Source organism: Castor canadensis, chromosome 16 (genome assembly GCF_047511655.1).
Source record: "Castor canadensis chromosome 16, mCasCan1.hap1v2, whole genome shotgun sequence".
Classification (NCBI taxonomy): Eukaryota; Metazoa; Chordata; class Mammalia; order Rodentia; family Castoridae; genus Castor; species Castor canadensis.
Window position 1 is genome coordinate 6,645,389 of NC_133401.1, and position 19,489 is coordinate 6,664,877.

Here is a 19,489-nt window from a genome sequence, read left to right on the forward strand (position 1 = left end):
AAAAGGCTGCAGCTAAAGTAGCACAGGGGAGCCCGGAAACTGGTAGCTCCCTGCTGTAGTGGAGGTTGAGGTTTTTATGGATGCTTTAATTGTGGGTTACGGTAAGGGTTAGGTGGGATTTTTCCATGGGTCATGGATTCTCACACAGGTTCTCACAGTACCTCCCGATGAGCTGGACTGTTTGCCCCTTATTGAGGTGAAACAACCTTGAAAGCACCTGTTTATCAACGCTTACCAGATTTGTGAGATCATGTGTCTCCTTGTCAGGATGTAGGCCTCAAAATGCTCCCATGGGAGGTGGGGTACTGACTCACTCCTCTGTCTTTAGATTCCCAGACCAACAGGTGGAGTATTATTTACCTATTACTAAGTAACAAATTATGCCAAACTTAGTAGCTGAACAGCACACTTTGTTATTCCTCACTTTCTGAATCGGGAATCCAGGCATGGCTTTGCTGTGTCCTCTTTCTCTCAGCTCATGCCTCAACTGAAAAGAGTCACTTCCAAGTTCATTCAGTTCTTCAGACTTTTGGGATGAGGGCCTTGGTTCTTCACCAGCTTTTGGCCAGAGGTTGGCTCCAGTTCCTTGCCACATGGGCCTTGACAACATGGCAGTTTCCTTCATTGTGCAGATCAAGCCAGGGGCTGGTGGCTCACTCCTGTAATCCTAGCTATTCAGGAGGAGGATCAGGAAGATCATGGCTGAAAGGCAACCCCGGGCAAATAGTTCATGAGACCCTATCTCAGAAAAAAAAAATTTACAAAAAAGAGCTGGTGGAGTGGCTCAAGTGGCAGAGCACCTGCCTAGCAAGTGTGAGGCTCTAAGTTCAAACCACAAGGCTGCCAATAAAAAGAAGTGTACGGATCGAGAAGTTGATTGGGAGTTTGAAAGCAAGACAGACATCACTCTTTTGTCACCTAATCACGGGTTAACATACCATCACCTTTGTGATAGTTTCACCTGTTTGTTTGTTTGAAGCAAGTCATAAAGTCAGGCCTGCACCTAAGGGAAATACATTGCACAAAGGACCAGAAGATGAGGATAGGTAGAGGCCCCTTTTTTTTTCTTTTTTTGTGATACTAGGGTTTGAACTCAGGGTCCACACCTTGAGCCACTCCACCAGCCCTTTTTTGTGATTTTTTTTCAGGATAGGGTCTCTCAAACTATTTGTCTCAGCTGGCCTCAAACCGTGATTCTCCTGATCCCTGCCTCCTAAGTAGCTAGGATTACAACCTCCCACCGGTGGGGAGGAGAAAACACCTGTTTTCTCCTGGAGAAAACACCTAAAACTCCATTTCTTACTGGGCCTAGAATATACTTGAAAACTACTTAAGGAGGCAACCTTCTATGTAATTAAATGGCGAAGAAGAAAGGCGGGTTGTTTTTTTTAATGCTAATCTTCCTAAAACTTTCTAGAGCCAATTTCCTAATATCTTATAATAACTGGGATTCATTTTTTTGTGACTGTTTTAAAATTGTAATTAACGAAACATGGGTAATTCACTTGCCATGACTTAGATATGGTTTTGTCGTGTCTCCAAAAGTCCATTACTGACTGCTTGGCGGGGTGGTGTTGGGAAGTGGTGGGACCTTTATGAGGTAGGCCTAGTGAGGGGTAATTGTGGGAAACGGAAGAGGCAGAGAGACAGCTTAAACGCCAGCAAACACCAGCACAGGGTTTATTCAGAAAGGAGTGCTGCAGTGCGTGAACCCGGCAAGAAAGCTGGAGCCCCCAGCCACTTACAGACTGGGGGTAGATAAAGGAGGTGGTTGGAGAAGTCACAGGAAGGTCACTGGACAGGATAATCCTCAATGACCCTCTGACCTTCCTGAGATAATGGCTCACAGGTGGATCATGGCTTAAGGGAGATGTCTATTTTTCTTTAGGGCTGGGTGGAGATTTTTCAATAAGTCACCTTCAAGGGGGAGGGGCTCCAGTTCCAACATGGCTTCCTTTTGTTCACCCTAACAGTAATTAGGTCATTTGGGGTGCTGACCTCAGATGCTACTAAGATAACCTTCATGGGATCCTGAGTTAGATCTTGTGTAAGTTGTTATAAGAGTGAGCACAGCCTATGTCATCTCCCACTGCCTCTGTTGGGATGCCATCCGCCATGAGGTCCTCACCACAGCTGATCCAGTGCCATGCCCTTGAGCCTCCAACACTGTGAACTAAATAAGCCTCCTTTTTAATAAATTATCTTTGGGCTCAAGTATTTTGTTATAGTGATATAGACTAGGGCTGGCAAGAGTAGCTCAAGTGGTAGAGCACCTGCCTAGCAAATGTGAGGCCCTGATTTGAAATCCCAGTGCCACCAAAAAAAGAAAGACAAACAGAAAAATACATATCTATAATTTCATGTTTTGTCCTCAGGGGAGATCTGAGAGTAGACCAGTTGCCTACTGTTGCAAAACCCCAAGTTTAGTGGGTTAGAGTAACACCTGTTCTACTCACAGATCTACAGCTTGGACTGGTGTGAACACCTCATGTGTGCTCCACTCGGCACCAGCTGGGGTAACTTGAAGGTGGGGTTGGAGTCTTCTAGAAGGTCTCGCTCACTCATACATCCAGCAGTTAATGGGACTGGAGTCTTTTTACATTGGTTGCTTGGGCTTCCTCACATCATGGTGCCTGGCTTCCAATGATGAGCCTAGAGAAAGACAAAGAAAGGAAAAGGCGTATCCCCTTTTATGACTTAGGCTTGAAAGTCACCTAGTGTCACTTCCCAGCATAGTCTCAGGCCTGATAGATAGAATGGGAAGAAACATGGGTTCTGTATAATGATGGAGGAGGGTCAAGGTGCTTCTGTAAGAAGGGGAACTGGGATGAGATAAATTGATGTGCTTATCTTTGGAAAATACAATCTGACAAGACAGAAGTCACTCCAGATCCCCCATCCATCCCTGGCTTTTGCGGTGTCAGTGACAACAAACGGCAAGGTGAAAAGAAGTGTGCAGTCTCCTCCTCCCATGGGAGCAGGAGGCTGGAGGAGATCCATTTGCCTAGAAAAGAGTTGTTGTGCAGGGCACAGCCAAAGCCTGTCAGTTCTTTGCGATTCACAACTGGCTTTATAAAACTCTGTATTCATTTTCTTCTGCTGCATAGCAAATTACACAGATGTAGCCATTTAAAACAAGACCCATTCATTATCTGACAGTTTTGTAGGAGTCAAGAGAGCAGACAGTCTTGGATGGACTCTGGTCAAGTTATTACAAAGTCAAATTCAAAGTGTGCACTGGCTGGGCTCTGGGAGAAGAATCTATAAATACTCCAGAAACTGTACCATTGCAGAGAGCTTCCACCATCAGCTCTGCCCAGCCAGGTGCTGCTAGGAAGGTTCTGACCACCAGGAGGCACAAGAGCCACAGTCCTCGTGCTGGTGTTTGGTGCCTGTGTTTCCGCAGCTGTGTACCAAAGCCTGCTCTAGGATGAGGGACCTCCTCGGAGCTTGTTAGGAAAACAGAACCCCCCGCCCTCGCACTAGACCTGCAGATTCAACGTCTGCATTTTGTGCAGACTCCCAGGCCGTTCCCGAACACGGCGCTCACCTCCATGGTTCTCACCCTAACACTCACCCTAGTCACAAGCTCCCCATTCAAGGACATCGCCCTGCAGAGATTCTGATTTTATTGGCCTGGGATGTCACTTGATGGTTAAGAGTCCCCTGAACTCTACTGGACAGCGGGGACTGAGAACGGCCACAAACCTAATTTGTGCACTGTGAGAACCTGTGTGCGTGTGGAACCGGGCCATGGTGCGGTTCCCCAGCACCTGGGTGTGCAGACACAGGAGGACAGAAAGTCCGGGATGCAAGACCCAGACCTGAGGGGCCTCCAGGCTGGGGCGAGGTTGAGGCAGGCTAGCAGGAGAGATGTGGATCCTTTGCAGTTGAAAATTGTAAAGATTGTGAGGCCATTCTGCCCCGCCCTTGTTCATCTCTCAGGTAAAACCCTTTGCTTCAAACATGAATATTCATGTTTTAAACATGAATACTGATCACAGCTCATGCACATGACTGACATGCCAGCTAGCTAGCTTAAGCGCACGCCCAGAGTAAACCAGACCTGTCAATCACCCTAGCCCATCCCACAGAGATGCCCGGATTGTTCCCACGGTCATCTTCGAATTTATGAGGAGCTTTTTAAACAAAGACTACTGGCTTCTATCCCACCTGGCTGGGGCCATCGCCGCTTTCTTCACGATAGCTTTCCCTCGCTTTTAATAAACTTCACTACATTTCTGCATTTGGTTTGGATTGTTCCCACGCGGGACACAAGTACCTGGGAGTCTTCTGACCAGTTTCCCAGAGACTACAAACTATGAAAATGTGAGATAGCGTGGAAGTCCAAGGGCTTCAACGATTCCAGACAAACACCAACTGGTAGGACAGAAGCCCGGCTCCCCTGTGGCCTGCTGGGTGATGATGCGACTCCAGCATCCTGTCTGCTTATCTGACCTCCTGATCGCCACCATGGCTCCTAGAGAGAAGACACCACTCACAACCACTCTCTACTCGGTGGCCGGGGTGGGCCAGAAAGAACCTGCCTTGAAGAGCTCGGGAACATTACAAGGGACTTTGAAGGCTTTTCTTCCCATTTGCATACTCTTTACAATCCCAGCACACTTTTTGTGCACGATTTCATTTTCTTGGCACTCATCTGCACTAGATTAGGATGGTCAACTATACAGAGGAGTGGCAGAGACCAGTGGCTACAATAGAATTTGCAGAATGAGTCAGGCAGGATTAGAACAAGAAACCACTTTCCCAAATTTCCTAATTTCCCACATGCTAATTCCAAGATGTAGCAAATGTGGAATTTTGCCTTTCTTCTTTCCTTTCATTCTCTTCCCCTAAACTGAGGTTTTTCTTGTCATTCTGGCATTCTTTGTTAACCTCCCACCAAACAGCTACTGACTTATTTGATTTCTGTTTCTTTTTGTTTGTTTGTTTTTGAGATAGCCCCAAGCTGGCCTCAAACTCACAATCCTCCCACCTCACCCTCTTGAGTGCTGGGATTACAGGCACGCAACACCACACTCAGCTAATTTCTTATTTCTGATTGAATATTCACCAGGTGTAAACTCTCATACCTTCTCAATGTGTGCTAGCAATGATAATGACTCATTGCCTTGCAAGCTTCTTGAAGGCACTTTTATAATGAATGTGTTATAAGCTCCCCATTGCTTCTCTAGCACTATACATGAGTGCTGTGGAACGAATGAAGTTAAGTCTGAGAGAAGGAGGAAATAGGCTCAAAAAGTTAAGGCAGAGGCAGGCCACAGTCTCACCTCCAAACCAAGAGCTGTGAAAGATGGAGCACACTGGGGAGAAATCCGCTTTTACCTTCTCCACTACTGGCCACACTCCCGAATCTACTCCCTGTTCCTCCTTTCTCTGGCATGTGTTTCCTGCTCAACTAAAATGCTGTAAGTCCTTTGAGGTATTCACTGAACTTTTGGACGCTGACTCTCTTAAGAAGGACCTCCCCTGCTCCCCCTTTCTTCTATCCAGTGCCCCTTCTCCTTCTGGGGTCCCCAAACAACTCTGGCCCACACACATGCACACACTTGCAGGGTAGGCAGGATGTAGGTGACGTGCCCGGCCCTCCCCTGCCCAGCCTTTCTGTTGTCAGGATGCTCTCAGACTCCACACCCGCCACTCACCAGTCGCCTTTCCCTCCACATTGATTTCCTCCACTTCCTTCCTGGAGATCCGGCTCCAAGGACCAGCAAAGCTTGTCCAGCGTGATGTTATGGCCAAGGGCAGGGCCCCGGGCACCCATCAGTATCTGGCGTCCATGGTGCAGTAGATCTGTGTGGACCCTGGGCCCAATCTTAGGATCTTTTGAGGGGCAGGTAATGGTGGATGAAGAAGCCGCCAACAAAAGCTGGCAGTAGGAAGGCTGAGGGAGGGGTCGTGGCCCCTAGCTGTCCTGCTTCGGAAGCTGCAACCAACTGAAACAAAAGCAAGGCTTTGTGTCTCTGCATTCAAATGTGGAGGCGTGGACACAGAGTATTCTACTGGATTGAACTGAGACCTATTAGGGTTTGTGTCCCATGAAAGTAAAGAGATCCTATAAACTCAAATCTCTCCTGTGGCCCCCCAGAATATTTTAAATCTTCCATTCCTTCAAAGCCCAAGTCCCCTCCTTCAGCTTATCTTAGTCACATCCGAATGAGGTGGCACACATTTAATAATAATTTTTAGCTGGGTACACTCCTGCAATCCTAGCTACTTGGGAGGCTGAGATCAGGAGGATTGGGCTTCAAGGCCAGACTTGGGCAAATAGTTCACGTGACTCCATCTCCAAAATAACCAAAGCAAAATAGGCTGAAGGTGTTTCTCAAGTGGTAGAGCACTTGCTTTGCAAAAGCCCTGAGTTCAGTGCTCTAAGTTCAAACCCCAGGCCCACAAAAAGAAAAAATATATACACAAAATTCTGTGCCACAAGGGAACTTCATATCTACTAGAAATGTGCTCTAAGATGGGTATGCTTAATAATATATAAAATACACTTCAATATGTTTGTTTTAAAAATGAACAAGGTCTGGTAACTATCCAAGCTGAGTGATGTACACATGTCGTGTGCACATGTACAGAGAGATGCACACATGATGTACATTTCTCTCTGCTTTGGGGAATGTTTGAAAATTTGAAGTTTGAAAATTTACACTGTGCTTGTAAATTTAGTTTGGGGAAGAAGGCACCATTGGGTGTGTGTGAGTCACACTTCAACCCTTCTATTTAGTCAGCAACACATTGAGTACAAAAACTATCCCCCAAATGGTGCTAGGCCCACAGGGAGTTTGACCAGGTCATACTGTGCTCCTGTGCTGTGGTGTGCACAGCTGAGTGAAAGAGACAGCATTTAACAAATAATTGCCATACTCAATGCATTTCTTTCTGTCTTTGTGTGTGTGTGTGTGTGTGTGTGTGTGTGTGTGTGTATGCGGTATCAGGGCTTGAACTCAGGACCTTCACCTTGAGCCACTCCACCAGCCTTATTTTTGTGAAGGGTTTTTTCAAGATAGGGTTTCATGGAACTGTTTGCCTGGGCTGGCTTTGAACCGAGATCCTCCTGATCTCTGCTTCCTGAGTAGCTGGGATTATAGACGAGAGCCACCAGTGCCCAGTTCTCAATGCGTTTCACAATCAATATAAAGAGGTACCATTCCACAGGGTATGACAGAAGTTCCCACTTGCTCTGGGCAGTCAGAAAGGCTTTCTATCTCAACTGGGCTTTGAAGGACTGTTAAGAGAATATGAACTGGGCTAACTCGTAAGGCACAAATTCTGTGTGATTAATACCAACTTCATTCCATTAGGAAACTCTTATTTTATCAAGTGATTCCAAAGGGTGGCAAACACTCATTACCACTCAAGGTGATATGTCCTCTGACAAAACAAACAAAAAAAAACCCAAACAGCCAGGCGCTGGTGGCTCACACCTGTAATCCTAGCTACACAGGAGGCAGACATCAGGAGGATCGCCGTTCGAAGCCAACCCAGGCAAGTAGTTCAAGAGACCCTATCTTGAAAAACCCTTCATAAAAAATAAAGTGGCTGGTAGAGTGGCTCAAGGTGAAGACCCTGAGTTCAAACTCCAGTACTGAAAAAAAAAAACAGTTTTTTTCTGGAAACTGAAGAAAAATTTCTCAGAGAGAATTCTTGCTGAATATTTGCAGTGGGTGTTGTCTGTAAACTGGGTGTTGAGACACAGTGAGTGTTCGCAGGTAGACAGAAGGGATGCATGAAATAGAAACACTCCAGCCATTCAGAGAGCCAAGTGAGCACTTTGTTTCGGGATGATAAAGGAGGAGGACAGAGCCTGAAGCTGGACTTTGAAAAGTGGGTGGATTTCTGCAATGACAAATTGTACTCCAGGAGGGCTGGCTGGCACAGGTCTGGAGAAGAGTTGACAGTGGTATGTGTGGGAGACGTGAATTGAACTGAGGGTGTACTCTGAGAGCAGGGGAGACACAGCTGGGTGTTTAGCTGTGGGCATTTAAAAGCCAAGACAAGAGTAGTAGAGAGGGTCCCTGGCAGGGGGAACTCACCAACACACAGAATATCATGGCAGCCAGAGTGTATAGCTGTCTACCTCATGATAAACAGGAAGCAGAGAGCAGGAAGAACTCAGGGACCAGGTGTAACTTCAAAGACACACACTTACCGGTCTACAGTGGCCATGCCTGTAATCCTAGCTACTCAGCTCAGGAGGCAGAGATCAGAGATTAGTAGGGTCGAGGGTCAAAGCCAGCCCTAGCAAACCGTTTCCCAGATCCTATCTCAAAAAACCCATCACAAAAAAGGACTGGCGGAGTGGCTCACAGTGTAGGCCCTAAGTTCAAACCCCAGTACCAAAATAAAAAAGTTTGGGGGCCCAATGGATACAGACTTTTTAAATTTTCATTTTGATCAAAGTTATGCTTACATGTAATAGAAAAGATCAAACAATCCCACAAGATCAAGAAACAGCAGGCTCCTTCTCTATCCCTGACTTCCCATCCCTGACTGCATTTTCCAGACTGAACCACTCTCTTCCAGTGAGTACCCATATTTATAAGTAGCAGTCTTGATATTCTAGTTCTGTAGTGTTATGAATTTACTTTTTATGAGAAGATAAAGCTCTTACCACTTGTCCTCACATGTTTTCTACTTTTAAAACAGGAGGATAAATTACAAATAATAAAGTTTATTCAGCTCATGGTTCTAGAGGCTGAGAAGTCCAAAAGCATGCCAAGGACCTTCTAGCTCCATAACAGCATGGCAGGAGGGCAAGTCAGAGAGGAAAATAAGGCTGAAATTGTTTTGTTTTCTCAGAAACCCACTCCCTAGAAAACTAACCCACGGCATTAATCCATTCATGGGGGGTGGAGCCCCTATGACCTAAAGGCTCCCTCTTAAAGACTCCATCTTCATCTTTGCACCATTACAATAGCGATTAAATTTCTACACGAGTTTTGGAAGGAGCGTGAAACTATAGCATCACTCCTCTCCTTCATACATAACTAACTTCCTTTGCCTCCATCTATCCTCCCCAAATTGTTATGTCTTGATTTTTTTTTTCCCCCCAGTACTTGGGCTTAAACTCAGGGCCTACACCTTGAGCCACTGTGTTAAGCCCTTTTTTTGTGATGGGTTTTTTTCAAGGTAGGGTCTCCCTGCACTATTGGACTATTTGCCTGAGGCTGGCTTCAATCCATGATCCTCCTGATCTCTGTCTCCTGAGTAGCTGGGATTACAGGCGTGATCCTACACCCAGCTCTTTCTTTATTTTTTTTTTAAATCAATATTCAGTGGTTGTATTATTATGGTTAGAAAAAAACACTAGTTAGAGCTGAGCTACAGTGTGTTGTCATTACACTTCTTTCCCATGTACCTTTCGGTTTTCTTTACAAATGGAAGTAAAATGTACCTTTGAAGAATTTACCCTCCAATGCCTCTGTTCTTCTGCACTGTCTGGACCAGGAGAGGTCTGGGCAAGGCTCATGCTGGGATTCCTTCCATTTGGTATGTTGGGCCTCCACTTCCTGTTTCCTGGTTTTTGTGGAACTGTCTTTCAGGAGCAAGTTCTTGAGACATTGCCTGAGGTCTAATCCTGTTTGCATTTGGTTAATAGCATGATAGAAGTCTAAATTAAATCACATTTTCTTCAGAGATTCCAGTATCTTCCAACTGTGATCCTTTCACTATGACCTATTTCTTTCCTCACAAGAAACTTACAAGAATGGATGTTCTGAAATATTAACAATTGAACTTAAAATTATGTACATCGCCTCTCATTTTGTTCAGTTGTGGGAAGTTTTCTTGCAATATTTCTTTAATACTTTCCTCACTATTATAGTTTCTGATGTTTGGTTTTCAGAATTTCTGGATTTATGTCTAATTTTCTTATCTTTTCTCTTATTAGCTGGGCCTGTTTTGATTCTACTTTCTAGGAGTTGTCCTTTCCATTTAACATTTGTTGTGAATTTACCAGTTTAAGGAAACACTCTCCTATTTTTGGTTAGATTTTTTATTTTTTATGAACTCAGGGCCTCACGCTTGCAAGGCAGACACTCTACCACTTGAGCTACTCTGCCAGCCTTGCTAAGAGATTTTAATCACGAATCGATGTTGAATTTTCTAGTGGTTTTTTTCCATCTTTTAATTTGTTAATGTGTTGGATTACATTTTTCATTTTCTTTGTTAAACTCTCTCTACATCCCACTGTAAACTGCACTGCAAAATTCAGTCTGCTAACATTTTACTTAGGATCTTTTTCATCTATGTTTATGAGTGCAATTCTCTTTTCCCACAATGAAAATTGAAAAAAATAGTCAGGTTTTGATAGTGAGGTAATGTTAGTCTTATAAAATGAGTTAGAAGGATTGGGGGCTTGACTCAAGTGGTAGAGCATCTTCCTAGCAAGCAAGAGGCCCTAAATTGAAGCCCCAGTACTGCCAAAGAAAGAGGGGAAGGAGAAGGAGGAGGAGGAGGAAGAGGAGGAGAAGAGAAGGGAAGAGAAGAGAAAAGAGAAACACAAAATGAGTTAGAAAATCTTCCCTCACAATCCATTTTAGACTGGAATTATCATTTCCTTGAATGTATGGCAGAAAATTGGTAAGTTTTGGTCTGTGTTTTTATGCATATGTTTTGGTGAGATGGCACCAAGTACACAGAGGGCAGTCTTTTTAGTCGGTCATTCAACTTATTTTCTTGCTATTTAACTATTCATATTTTGTTGCTTTCTTGAATTCATCTTGATACATTCCTAGAAATTGGTCCCGTGAGGTTTTCAAACATACTGACAAAAAGTTGATCATAATATAATCTGTCTCCTAGTACCAATACTAGGTGCCTCTCTCCCTTTAGTCATTTCATTTGGCCTCTCTCTCTGTCTCTGTCTCTCCCTCTCCCTTGCTTCCACCCCTCCCTCTCTCCCTCTCCCCCACTGTCTTACACACTTTTTAAAAGTGCATAATTTCTTTATCAGTGTTTCCAAAGCACTTGATATTCTAGTTCTGTAATGTTATGAATTCATGTTATGTGTAGTAACACACTCAGTCAGTTACTACAAATATTCAGTGTGAGATAAGAACAGCATGTTCTTTCACTGTGGGTGAAGTGTGTTCAGCACAGCCACATTCAGAATCCTCGTGCTTTCCCAGTGAACTGAGCTCCCGTGGTGTTGTATCGTGGCTCTCCTTACTTTTGAGATGTCTTTTTGCTTTAACATTTTCTTTGTCTGACAAAATATGTTTTTTGGGTTTTGTTTTGTTCGTTTGTTTTTTGCAGTACTGGAGGGTGTAACTGAACCCAAACTCCTGCAATTCCACAAAGCAGGACCAGCTGCTGGCCCCAATATGCCAAATAAGGAGACGTGGTGAACAAGGCACTGGTGGTGCATGCCTGTAATCCAAGCTACTCTGGACATAGAGATGATCATAGGATGATCGAGATTCGAAGCCAGCCCAGGTAAATATTGTGAGCCCCTATCTCAAAAAAAAAAAAAAATCCCTAAAAAGGGCTGGTATCTCAAGGTGTAGGCCCTGAGTTCAAACCCCAGTACCACACACACACACACACACACAAAAAAAAGAGACGCCGGGCTAAGAGTACTTAGCCCATCTTCAGCCATCTTCTAGGCACAGACAAAAAAGTTAGGGGCAGGGGACAGAAGGTATGCCAGTCCAGTGGTCACCTGGGGGCTGCTTGATCATTACCTCAGACCTTGTTGGAGGGCTCTGGAAAAGTGGTTATCGCTGTCATCACTTGAGGGGAGCAACCTGTTTCCCTGATGACTCTGCTGCAGGCTACGGCCTCATCATTGTGGATAGCTGTCCTCATCTGGGAGGTGGTCTGTCCCCTAAGGCTCTGCTGTTCCTTAGGGTACTTTCAGTCCCTCATTGTAAAGACATTATCAATCAGTCCTGTCCTCCCTTAATACCAAGGTGGCTGCAGGAGAGAATGGCTCAAAGCAAGGGACAACACCTGTTGTCACCAAAATGAAGACATTTATGCTAAGCTTTTCCTGTTTTTAGTGAATTTGTGGGTCCAAGTAAGGAATCAGTGCTTTTCAGCAAAAGCAGTTTAAGCACCTCTTACACAATCAGGGCCTCGCTCTTGCTAGGTAGGCACTCTCTACCACCCTACAAGGCCCCAGACCCCAAAATGTGTTTTATACTGTTCATTTAAAAGAGCTCACTCGGGTGTCACGTTCATCGTTCATTACTCCATCCGACCTATCTTTCCCCTCAAAACGCTGCTTCTTCCTGCTGAGCTAAATTCTTCAGAATTTTCTGTAGTGGGGATATATTTACAGCAAATGTTTTCATTTTTGGTTTCTGATTTCTGCAAGCACGTCTACTTCCACCCATCCTTGAAGGACTACGGGAACGCAGTTCTGAACCAACAGTTCTCTTCTCAACGCAGAGAAAATACTGCTCGTTCCCATTTTTACTATTGAGAAAGACACAGTGAGACTGACTTTGGTTCCCCTGGGCCATCTTTCATTTCCAGCTGCTTTGAAAACCATGTCTTTGGAGTTCCATGGTTGCTGGATGTAGCCTTCTTGTTTTTATTTCTATTTAGCTTGTATTTTTGTAACTCTATTCTTTTACTTCTCTTACTTATTCTGTTATTTATTTGGGGTTAACTTAGGCTTCCCAGTCTAGCAGCACTATTCAATTCTTCATCCATAATTTTTTTTTTTGTGGGTGCTTTTGTCTTTTTTATTTTTTTCCGTTTGTTCATTTGCTATGTGTATCCTTCTTTCTCCATCTTTGTAGTGGACTTTTTCAAATGCAGAGAAATTACAAGAGCTCTACAGGGGAGAACATCTGTGTACCACTACCTAGATTCTGTCACCAGCATTTTACTTTTTTTTTTTTAATGCATCTAAAACAGGGTGCAGGTGGCAGGTCCCTGCACCTACACACGCCTTTTTCTGTGGAGCTGAGATTTGAACTCAGGGCTTCACACTTGCAAAGCAGGCGCTCTACTGCTTGAGCCACACCTCCAGTCCATTTTGATCTGGTTATTTTGAAAATGGGGTCTCGATAATCTCAGCCTCCCAAGTAGCTAGGATTACAGGCGTGAGCCACCAGCACCAGCCACGTGCCTCTTTTAGTTGACTCTGGTTCTTAATGAGGAGTTCCCTGTGCCAACTAAGTGAGGAGCTTTGGGGGTAGGGAGAAGCAGGGGGAACTTTTGTGTCTGCCTACCAGGGAACCGCCCTGGTTTACAGTAAAGTTCCTGATTCACAGGAATGTGCGAGAGCCGTTAACCTCCCCTGGCCCCAGCTGGTCCTGAGCTGCAGCAGCTCAGCCCAGCCTCCTCCCAGGCAGCCAGGCAGCTTCCTGTCCAGACAAGTGCGTATTGACTCCTCCAGCACCATCCCCCTGCTAGTGGTTCCAGGAAGGTTCCGGACACCAGGCCGTGCATCCCACTCTTCACATTCCAAAGAAGCAACTGCTATTTGTCCAGCAGGATGAGCCTCTTGTACTCGGCTGACTCAGTCTGAGATCCTAACCACAGCACACCCTTTACTGGCTGATTCTGGGGTCTTGCCTTTCCTTGTATTGGGAGCCCTTCCTCCCAGGGTTAGGTAGCAGTTAGCCAGGAAATGGGGATAGGCAAAGGGAACTTAAAATGGAGGGTTGTTCACAAACACTGAAAGAAAAACATTGCAATTACTCTTTTTTTTTAAGTATGGTGCTGGGGATTGAACTCATGGCCTCACTGCTTGCTAGGCAGGCCCTCTACCACTTAAGCCACTCCACCCAACCCATTTTTGTATTGGTTATTTTCAAGAAGGGTCCCATGAACTATGCCCAGGCTGGCTTACAACCGTGATCCTTCTGATCTCTGCCTCCTGAGTAGGAGGGATTACAGGCATGAGTCACAGGTGCCCAGTTACAAGTGTCTATTCTTAAGCAGCCTGGGCTTCCTCAGCTAACACTGCCAGCTCCCCACTCCTGCCCTGCCTCTTCTCGGGGTTGTGTATGCCACTGGGAAAGGAAAAAGCATAGAATATTATTGCAATTGATCAAAAGCCCCTCCTCCCTGCTAACATGGAGTTTCAACCATGTTGGAGATTACTGGAAAAGTATCCCTCCAGCTGGGATGACTGATAGGGTGAAAGTGCCACTGGGCACTATAGATCCCTCCAAAGTAGTTATTTTCTGCAGAAAATATTATATTTGGTCCCGATAACCCCTTGTAAAAATGAATTCAAATGGTTAGAAAAGTAACTTTCTTTGGGTTTTGAGAAATAAAACAGGACATATTTTCTTCAAATATATCTTCGGCCCCTCTCAGTGTTTTCAGGATGGAAGTGAAATATATAAAAGCAACAGCAAAACAGAAAAGTAAGTGACGAGAAGCTGGGGAGAAAGAAGAAAACCTTAGGAGGCCCAATCTTTAATTCATTTTTATAAAATGAAAAAAAATTTTTTCATCCCTCCTAAAAAATTAGTACTTTTGCCAAGGCACTAATTCCTTGGGTAACTCGAGGTACAGCAAGCATCCTTCCCAGACAACCCCAAATTGAAAGGCAGGAAATGACCTTGGACCCGCTGCCTTCACTGTGAGAGCGGCAACACTTCATCCAAGTAGCCAAGAAGACAAAGCAGACATTCAGGAGAAGCAGAGCCGACAGCACGCTATCTAGGAGGTCACCATAGAGGTGGCTAGGAGGGACTGCCCACCCTGCCCCTCCACCCAGTTAGCACATGGGAGTGCTTCCATTTTGTAGAAATGGAGCTCAGGGAAGCCCAAAGAGATACCCGCCCAGATGTGAACAAAGACTTGAGGAGAGGGCATCAGAGAAGTTGGGAATTTCCAGAGTGGAAAGTGTGGGATGGTGTTTGATCAGAATCATACACACTTGGGGAAGAAACAGTGAGGATACAGTAAATGTGGGTGGGATTTGATAAAGATCAAAAGTTACCCAGGTGGGAAAACCCACAAGTCACATGTTATTGGAAACAGATAGATACAACCATCAAGAAAGCAAATTTCAATGCATCTGGGGAATATAAACACTACATCACAATGTGTGTCAGAAACACACCATCCTATGCTTGAGCACCCACACAGGAGCAAGTGGTCCAAAATCCAGGTCATTCAGCCCAGCATTCCATCTCAGCTGGGACTCTAGTGAACAGCTTACTGTTCCCTGAGTGTGGGAAAGGAGAGATAATGGGCAGGCATTGCTATAGCTTATATCTTAAGTGTCCCTCAAAAGCTCAAGTGTTAAAAGGCTTAGTCCCCAGCTTGGCATTATTGAGAGGTGGTAGAAACTTTAAGGTTGGATCTAGTGGGAGAAAGTCACATCATTGGGAGTGAGCCCTTGAAGGGACTAGTAGGACCTCAGCTCCTCCTTTTCCTGTTTTATTTTGAATCCTAGACATGAAGTTAATAGCACCTTGATAGCTAGACACCTTGGGGGTGGGTGACCACTACCTGCTGCAGACTCCCAGAGCCAGCTTGGCCAGGTGCCCCCTTGGCCCCTCCACTGGAGTTTCCCTGAGTGTCCCTAGGGAGTTTTACTGGTAGTGCTCTTGATGTTTCTGTGCTAAGCGTTCTCATTCCAGCTCTCCACCCTCCCTCCTATGTCCTGACAGGCACGTGATGGCCCCCACTCCTATGTCCTGACAGGCAATGATCATGCACCTTTGAGGACACCTACCAAAACACAAGGACAGTGACCCCACGTGGGCAGTTTGGAAAACTCAGCACAGGTTGAGCATCCCTTAATCGAAATCCTTGGGACCAGAAGTGTTTTGAATTTCTGATTTGGGGATATTTTGATATATTTCTGTATACATAATGAAATATCCTGGTGATGGGGCCCAATTCTACATGCAAAATTCATTTGTATTTTATACACTCCTTTTACACATATCCTCAAGGTAATTTTATACCGTCTTTTTTAATAGTTTTGTGAATAAAACAAAGTTTGTGTACACTTGTGGCATCCTGTTGGTGCTTAGATCTGGGGACATTTGGGGTTTCAGTGTTTCATGATCTCTCTCTCTCTCTCTTTTTTTTAATGGTACTGGGGTTTGAACTCTGGGCTTCATGCTTGCTAGGCACCTTAGCACCTGAGCCACTCCACCAGACTTAGAGTTTTCATGTTAGGACTGCTCAACCTGTGTTGTAAAGGTATCAACTGTTGATTGTGGCATAACAGTCAAATTCTCATTGTTGAATTTTTCCCCCAGAGGAAGATAAAAAGACTTTATCCAATACCAAGACTTACTAGATCAAGTCTATATCAGGATTACTGATATAAAGGCTAACAGAATTAAGACAGTCTTATAGCTTAGGACTGGACAGACTCAGAGACAGACTCACACAGCTGAGGCAGGGGTGGCCAGACAATCAGTGGGACTCTCACTTCCTTACCCAGGTGCATTCATGTCAGCTCAATTCGTCATAGCAGAAAATCAGAAACAACCCCATAACCACAGGCAGGAAAAATGGATAAAGAATGGTGGTGCAGTCCAGCAAAATTAGTTGACCTGCAACTATATGGCTTAATCTTAGAAATATACTAGTCCCTGTTTCCTATGGTTTCTGTTTTCAGGGTTTCACTGACCCCTGGTCAATAGTGGTCCAAAAATACTAAATGGAAAATTCCAGAAACAAACAATTCCTAAGTTGTAAACTGTGTACTGTCTAAATAGCATGATGAACTCTCACTTAGTCCTGCTCCATCCAACCCCAGATGTGAATCATGGCTTTGTTCAGAGTTACTATACGATATATGTTACCCACCAGTTAGTCACTCAGCAGCCGACTCGGTGATCAGATCCACTGTTGAGGAATTGGTGCTTGTATATAAGATTGGGAATACAGGATTTGGTGGTTTCAGGCATCCACTGGGAGTCTTGGATGTATCCTCCAAGGGTAATGTTGAATGAGAAAGCCTTAGAAGATGACACAGGGTATGGTTTCATTTTATAAAGCTCAAAAGCAAGAAAAACAAACAAAAAAAAAACCATTGTTTAGCGATACATACCCATGTGATAAAAATTTTGGAAAAATAATGGAATGACAACTTTCAAATGAAGAGTCAAGGAAAAGAGTCAGAGTGGGATAAAGTGGGTGCTTGCTGTGATGTGCAGGCTCACACGTGGAGGAAAAAGTATTGCATTCATTTATTGTTATGTATTTAACGCACATCTATGATACAAGCATCCTTTAGTACTCATCAGTTACTATGTAATAAAAATGGAAAAGGAAGAGAAAGTGCCCAATGTAAGCCATGGGAAATTCCAGTGCTTACAGACAGGGTAGAGGGGACAGGAGTGAGATGTGGCTCTCAGTCAGAGCTGAGGGGAACCAGAACGCTCAACATAGCAGAGGCCAAGCACCTCACAGGAAGAAGAGTCTCCTGGGTTCAGGGCTAAGGTCAGAACAGAAAAATAGCAGAGGCCAAGCACCTCACAGGAAGAAGAGTCTCCTGGGTTCAGGGCTAAGGTCAGAACAGAAAAATGAGGACGGTGAATGTGTTGGGTTTGGTCACTGAGGTGATCGCTGAACTTGGAGGATCGGTTCTGAGGCAGACGCTATGTTCTGGCTGACTGCAGGCCAACCCTATAACCTAGGGCAAGGAGAGCCCTTTCCTCAATGGGGCAGTGACAAAGGGAAGGATGAGGTGGACCAAGTCCTTACCACACACCCCACCCCCACCTCTCTATCCTTTCTCCCTTGAACAGCTGGCCAGAGGGTAACATGACTCCAGCTCTGTGCTATTCAGCCTGAAGGTCATACCTCTCTGGCCCAGTGGGGACTTTGACAGGAAAGGACCAGGTCTTCTGTCCTTATCCTAGAAGTCTGAACCCTTCAGAATAGAAGAAGGAAAACTCCATAAGGTAGGAGTATTAAGGTCCTACAGTGTCTGGTGAGGTCCAGGCCTGGCCAGTAAGGGTCAGGGTCTTCCCAAACCAGGGCAAGCCTTCCCTGACTCCCGGAGGCCCTCCTTCCCTACTCCCTGGGCAGCTGGGTTCCAAGAAGCCCTTGCCGTGTTCTGCTATGAGGACGGCCGGCTCTGGTCTGGCCTCCCCAAACCCAGGTGGCTTGTAACATCACAGCTGCCGCAGGATTTGACCTGGCTTCCTCCTAGGCCGTGAAGGCCTCGGGCCACCAGGCCTTTGTTTGTCTTGGGCGGGGAAATTGCAGAGCAAACAGGGAAGAGAAGTCCTGAAAGCTGCCTCTCAGGGCTCAGCCAGTCATTAACTCTGCCTGAGGCCTCTGGGGCCGGTCTGGCCTGGTCCCTTCCTGGATCTGTGTGGACAATACAGAACACTCAGGGAAGGCCTTAGTGAATACTCCCAGCCTAGGGACAGGAACAAATGTTTCCTGGGCACTTTAGCCCAAGGCTGGGTACTCTGCAAGGGCAAGCATTCTGACACTGCCCAGCCACCCTGGGATGTTGTGCCACGACCTCTAGGGTGCAGAAGAAGAAACTGAGGGTCATGAGAGAAGGATGCTGTAACCCCCCAAGCTGTGCTTTTTTTTTTTCTCCCCCAGGGACCACACCGATAACCTGACCCCTCCTCATGGCTGAGCTCCTGCCCCTGCTGCCGTGGGCACTCCCAGGGGCCCAGGATGGGGCCCAGGACTCACCTATTCCCCCAGCTGAGCCGCAGGCCCAGGGTGATGGTGCCCAAGGCCTGGCCCGTGAGCCTTGGCGTTACCTGGAAGTGCCCACCATTTGCATAACCCCCCCCTCCAGCGATGGGGGGTCACCACCCTGCACCCCCAAAGCCCTGCGCTTGCAGAGTCTGAGGACTCCAGACCTGGAGAGTCTGTTCCAGGACAGGTCAGGCCCGGGAGGTGGCATGGGAGAGAGGGTCTCTGTCTTGGCTTCCCTAGGGACTTGTGTTCAAGGGTGGGTTCCTTGTGGCTATCGTGGGGGCAGGGGGTGCAGGTCAGTTAGACCTCAACCCCACAGGGGTCTGACTACAAGTCATGAAGTGGTTGCACAAACCAACCCCAGGAGTGTGCACTGTGACAGTCAACTATGGGCTCAACTGAGCACCCCAGCAATACTGGCAAGGAACCCCCTCTGACCCACCCAGTGGTTTTCAAACTGTAGCTCAGAACCACATAAGTGCCATGAAACTAATAGGACCAGTGTGACCAGCACTGTTTCTTTTTTTTTATTTATTGTTTTTATATTTATTCATAAGTGTATACATTGTTTGGGCCACCCCAGCACTGTGTTTCTAAACTAATCAGGATAGAATTAAAAATAGCCACACCAGGTACCTGCCAATTACACCTATAATTCTAGCTGCTTGGGAGGCTGAGATCAGGAGGATCTCAGTTCAAGGCCAGCCTGGACAAATAATTCTCGAGACCCTCTCTCTAAAATAACCAGAGCAAAATGGACTGGAGGTGCAGCTGAATCTGTACAGCACCTGCTTTGCAAATATTAAGCCCTGAGTTCAAACCCCAGTCCCACAAAAAAAGAAAGGATAAGAAAATA

At 45.7% G+C, this 19,489-nt stretch overlaps 1 protein-coding gene and 1 long non-coding RNA gene across 3 annotated transcripts in view; one reads left to right on the plus strand and one right to left on the minus strand.

The window, feature by feature from the left end:
- LOC141418192 (uncharacterized) overlaps positions 1-19,489 on the minus strand; it is a 22,881-nt gene continuing 3,392 nt past the window's right edge. For both annotated transcript variants that reach the window (XR_012442884.1, XR_012442885.1), the window contains 4 exons: positions 16,771-16,922; positions 5,667-5,957; positions 2,457-2,652; positions 1-702 (listed from right to left, as the gene is read on the minus strand). This is a non-coding gene — a long non-coding RNA (uncharacterized lncRNA). The remainder of the gene's footprint in view (positions 703-2,456; positions 2,653-5,666; positions 5,958-16,770; positions 16,923-19,489) is intronic.
- Gramd1a (GRAM domain containing 1A) overlaps positions 18,543-19,489 on the plus strand; it is a 21,762-nt gene continuing 20,815 nt past the window's right edge. Inside the window, exon 1 of the mRNA XM_020176571.2 lies at positions 18,543-18,820. Coding sequence (XP_020032160.1) covers positions 18,558-18,820 — 263 coding nt within the window. The 5' untranslated portion in view covers positions 18,543-18,557. The remainder of the gene's footprint in view (positions 18,821-19,489) is intronic.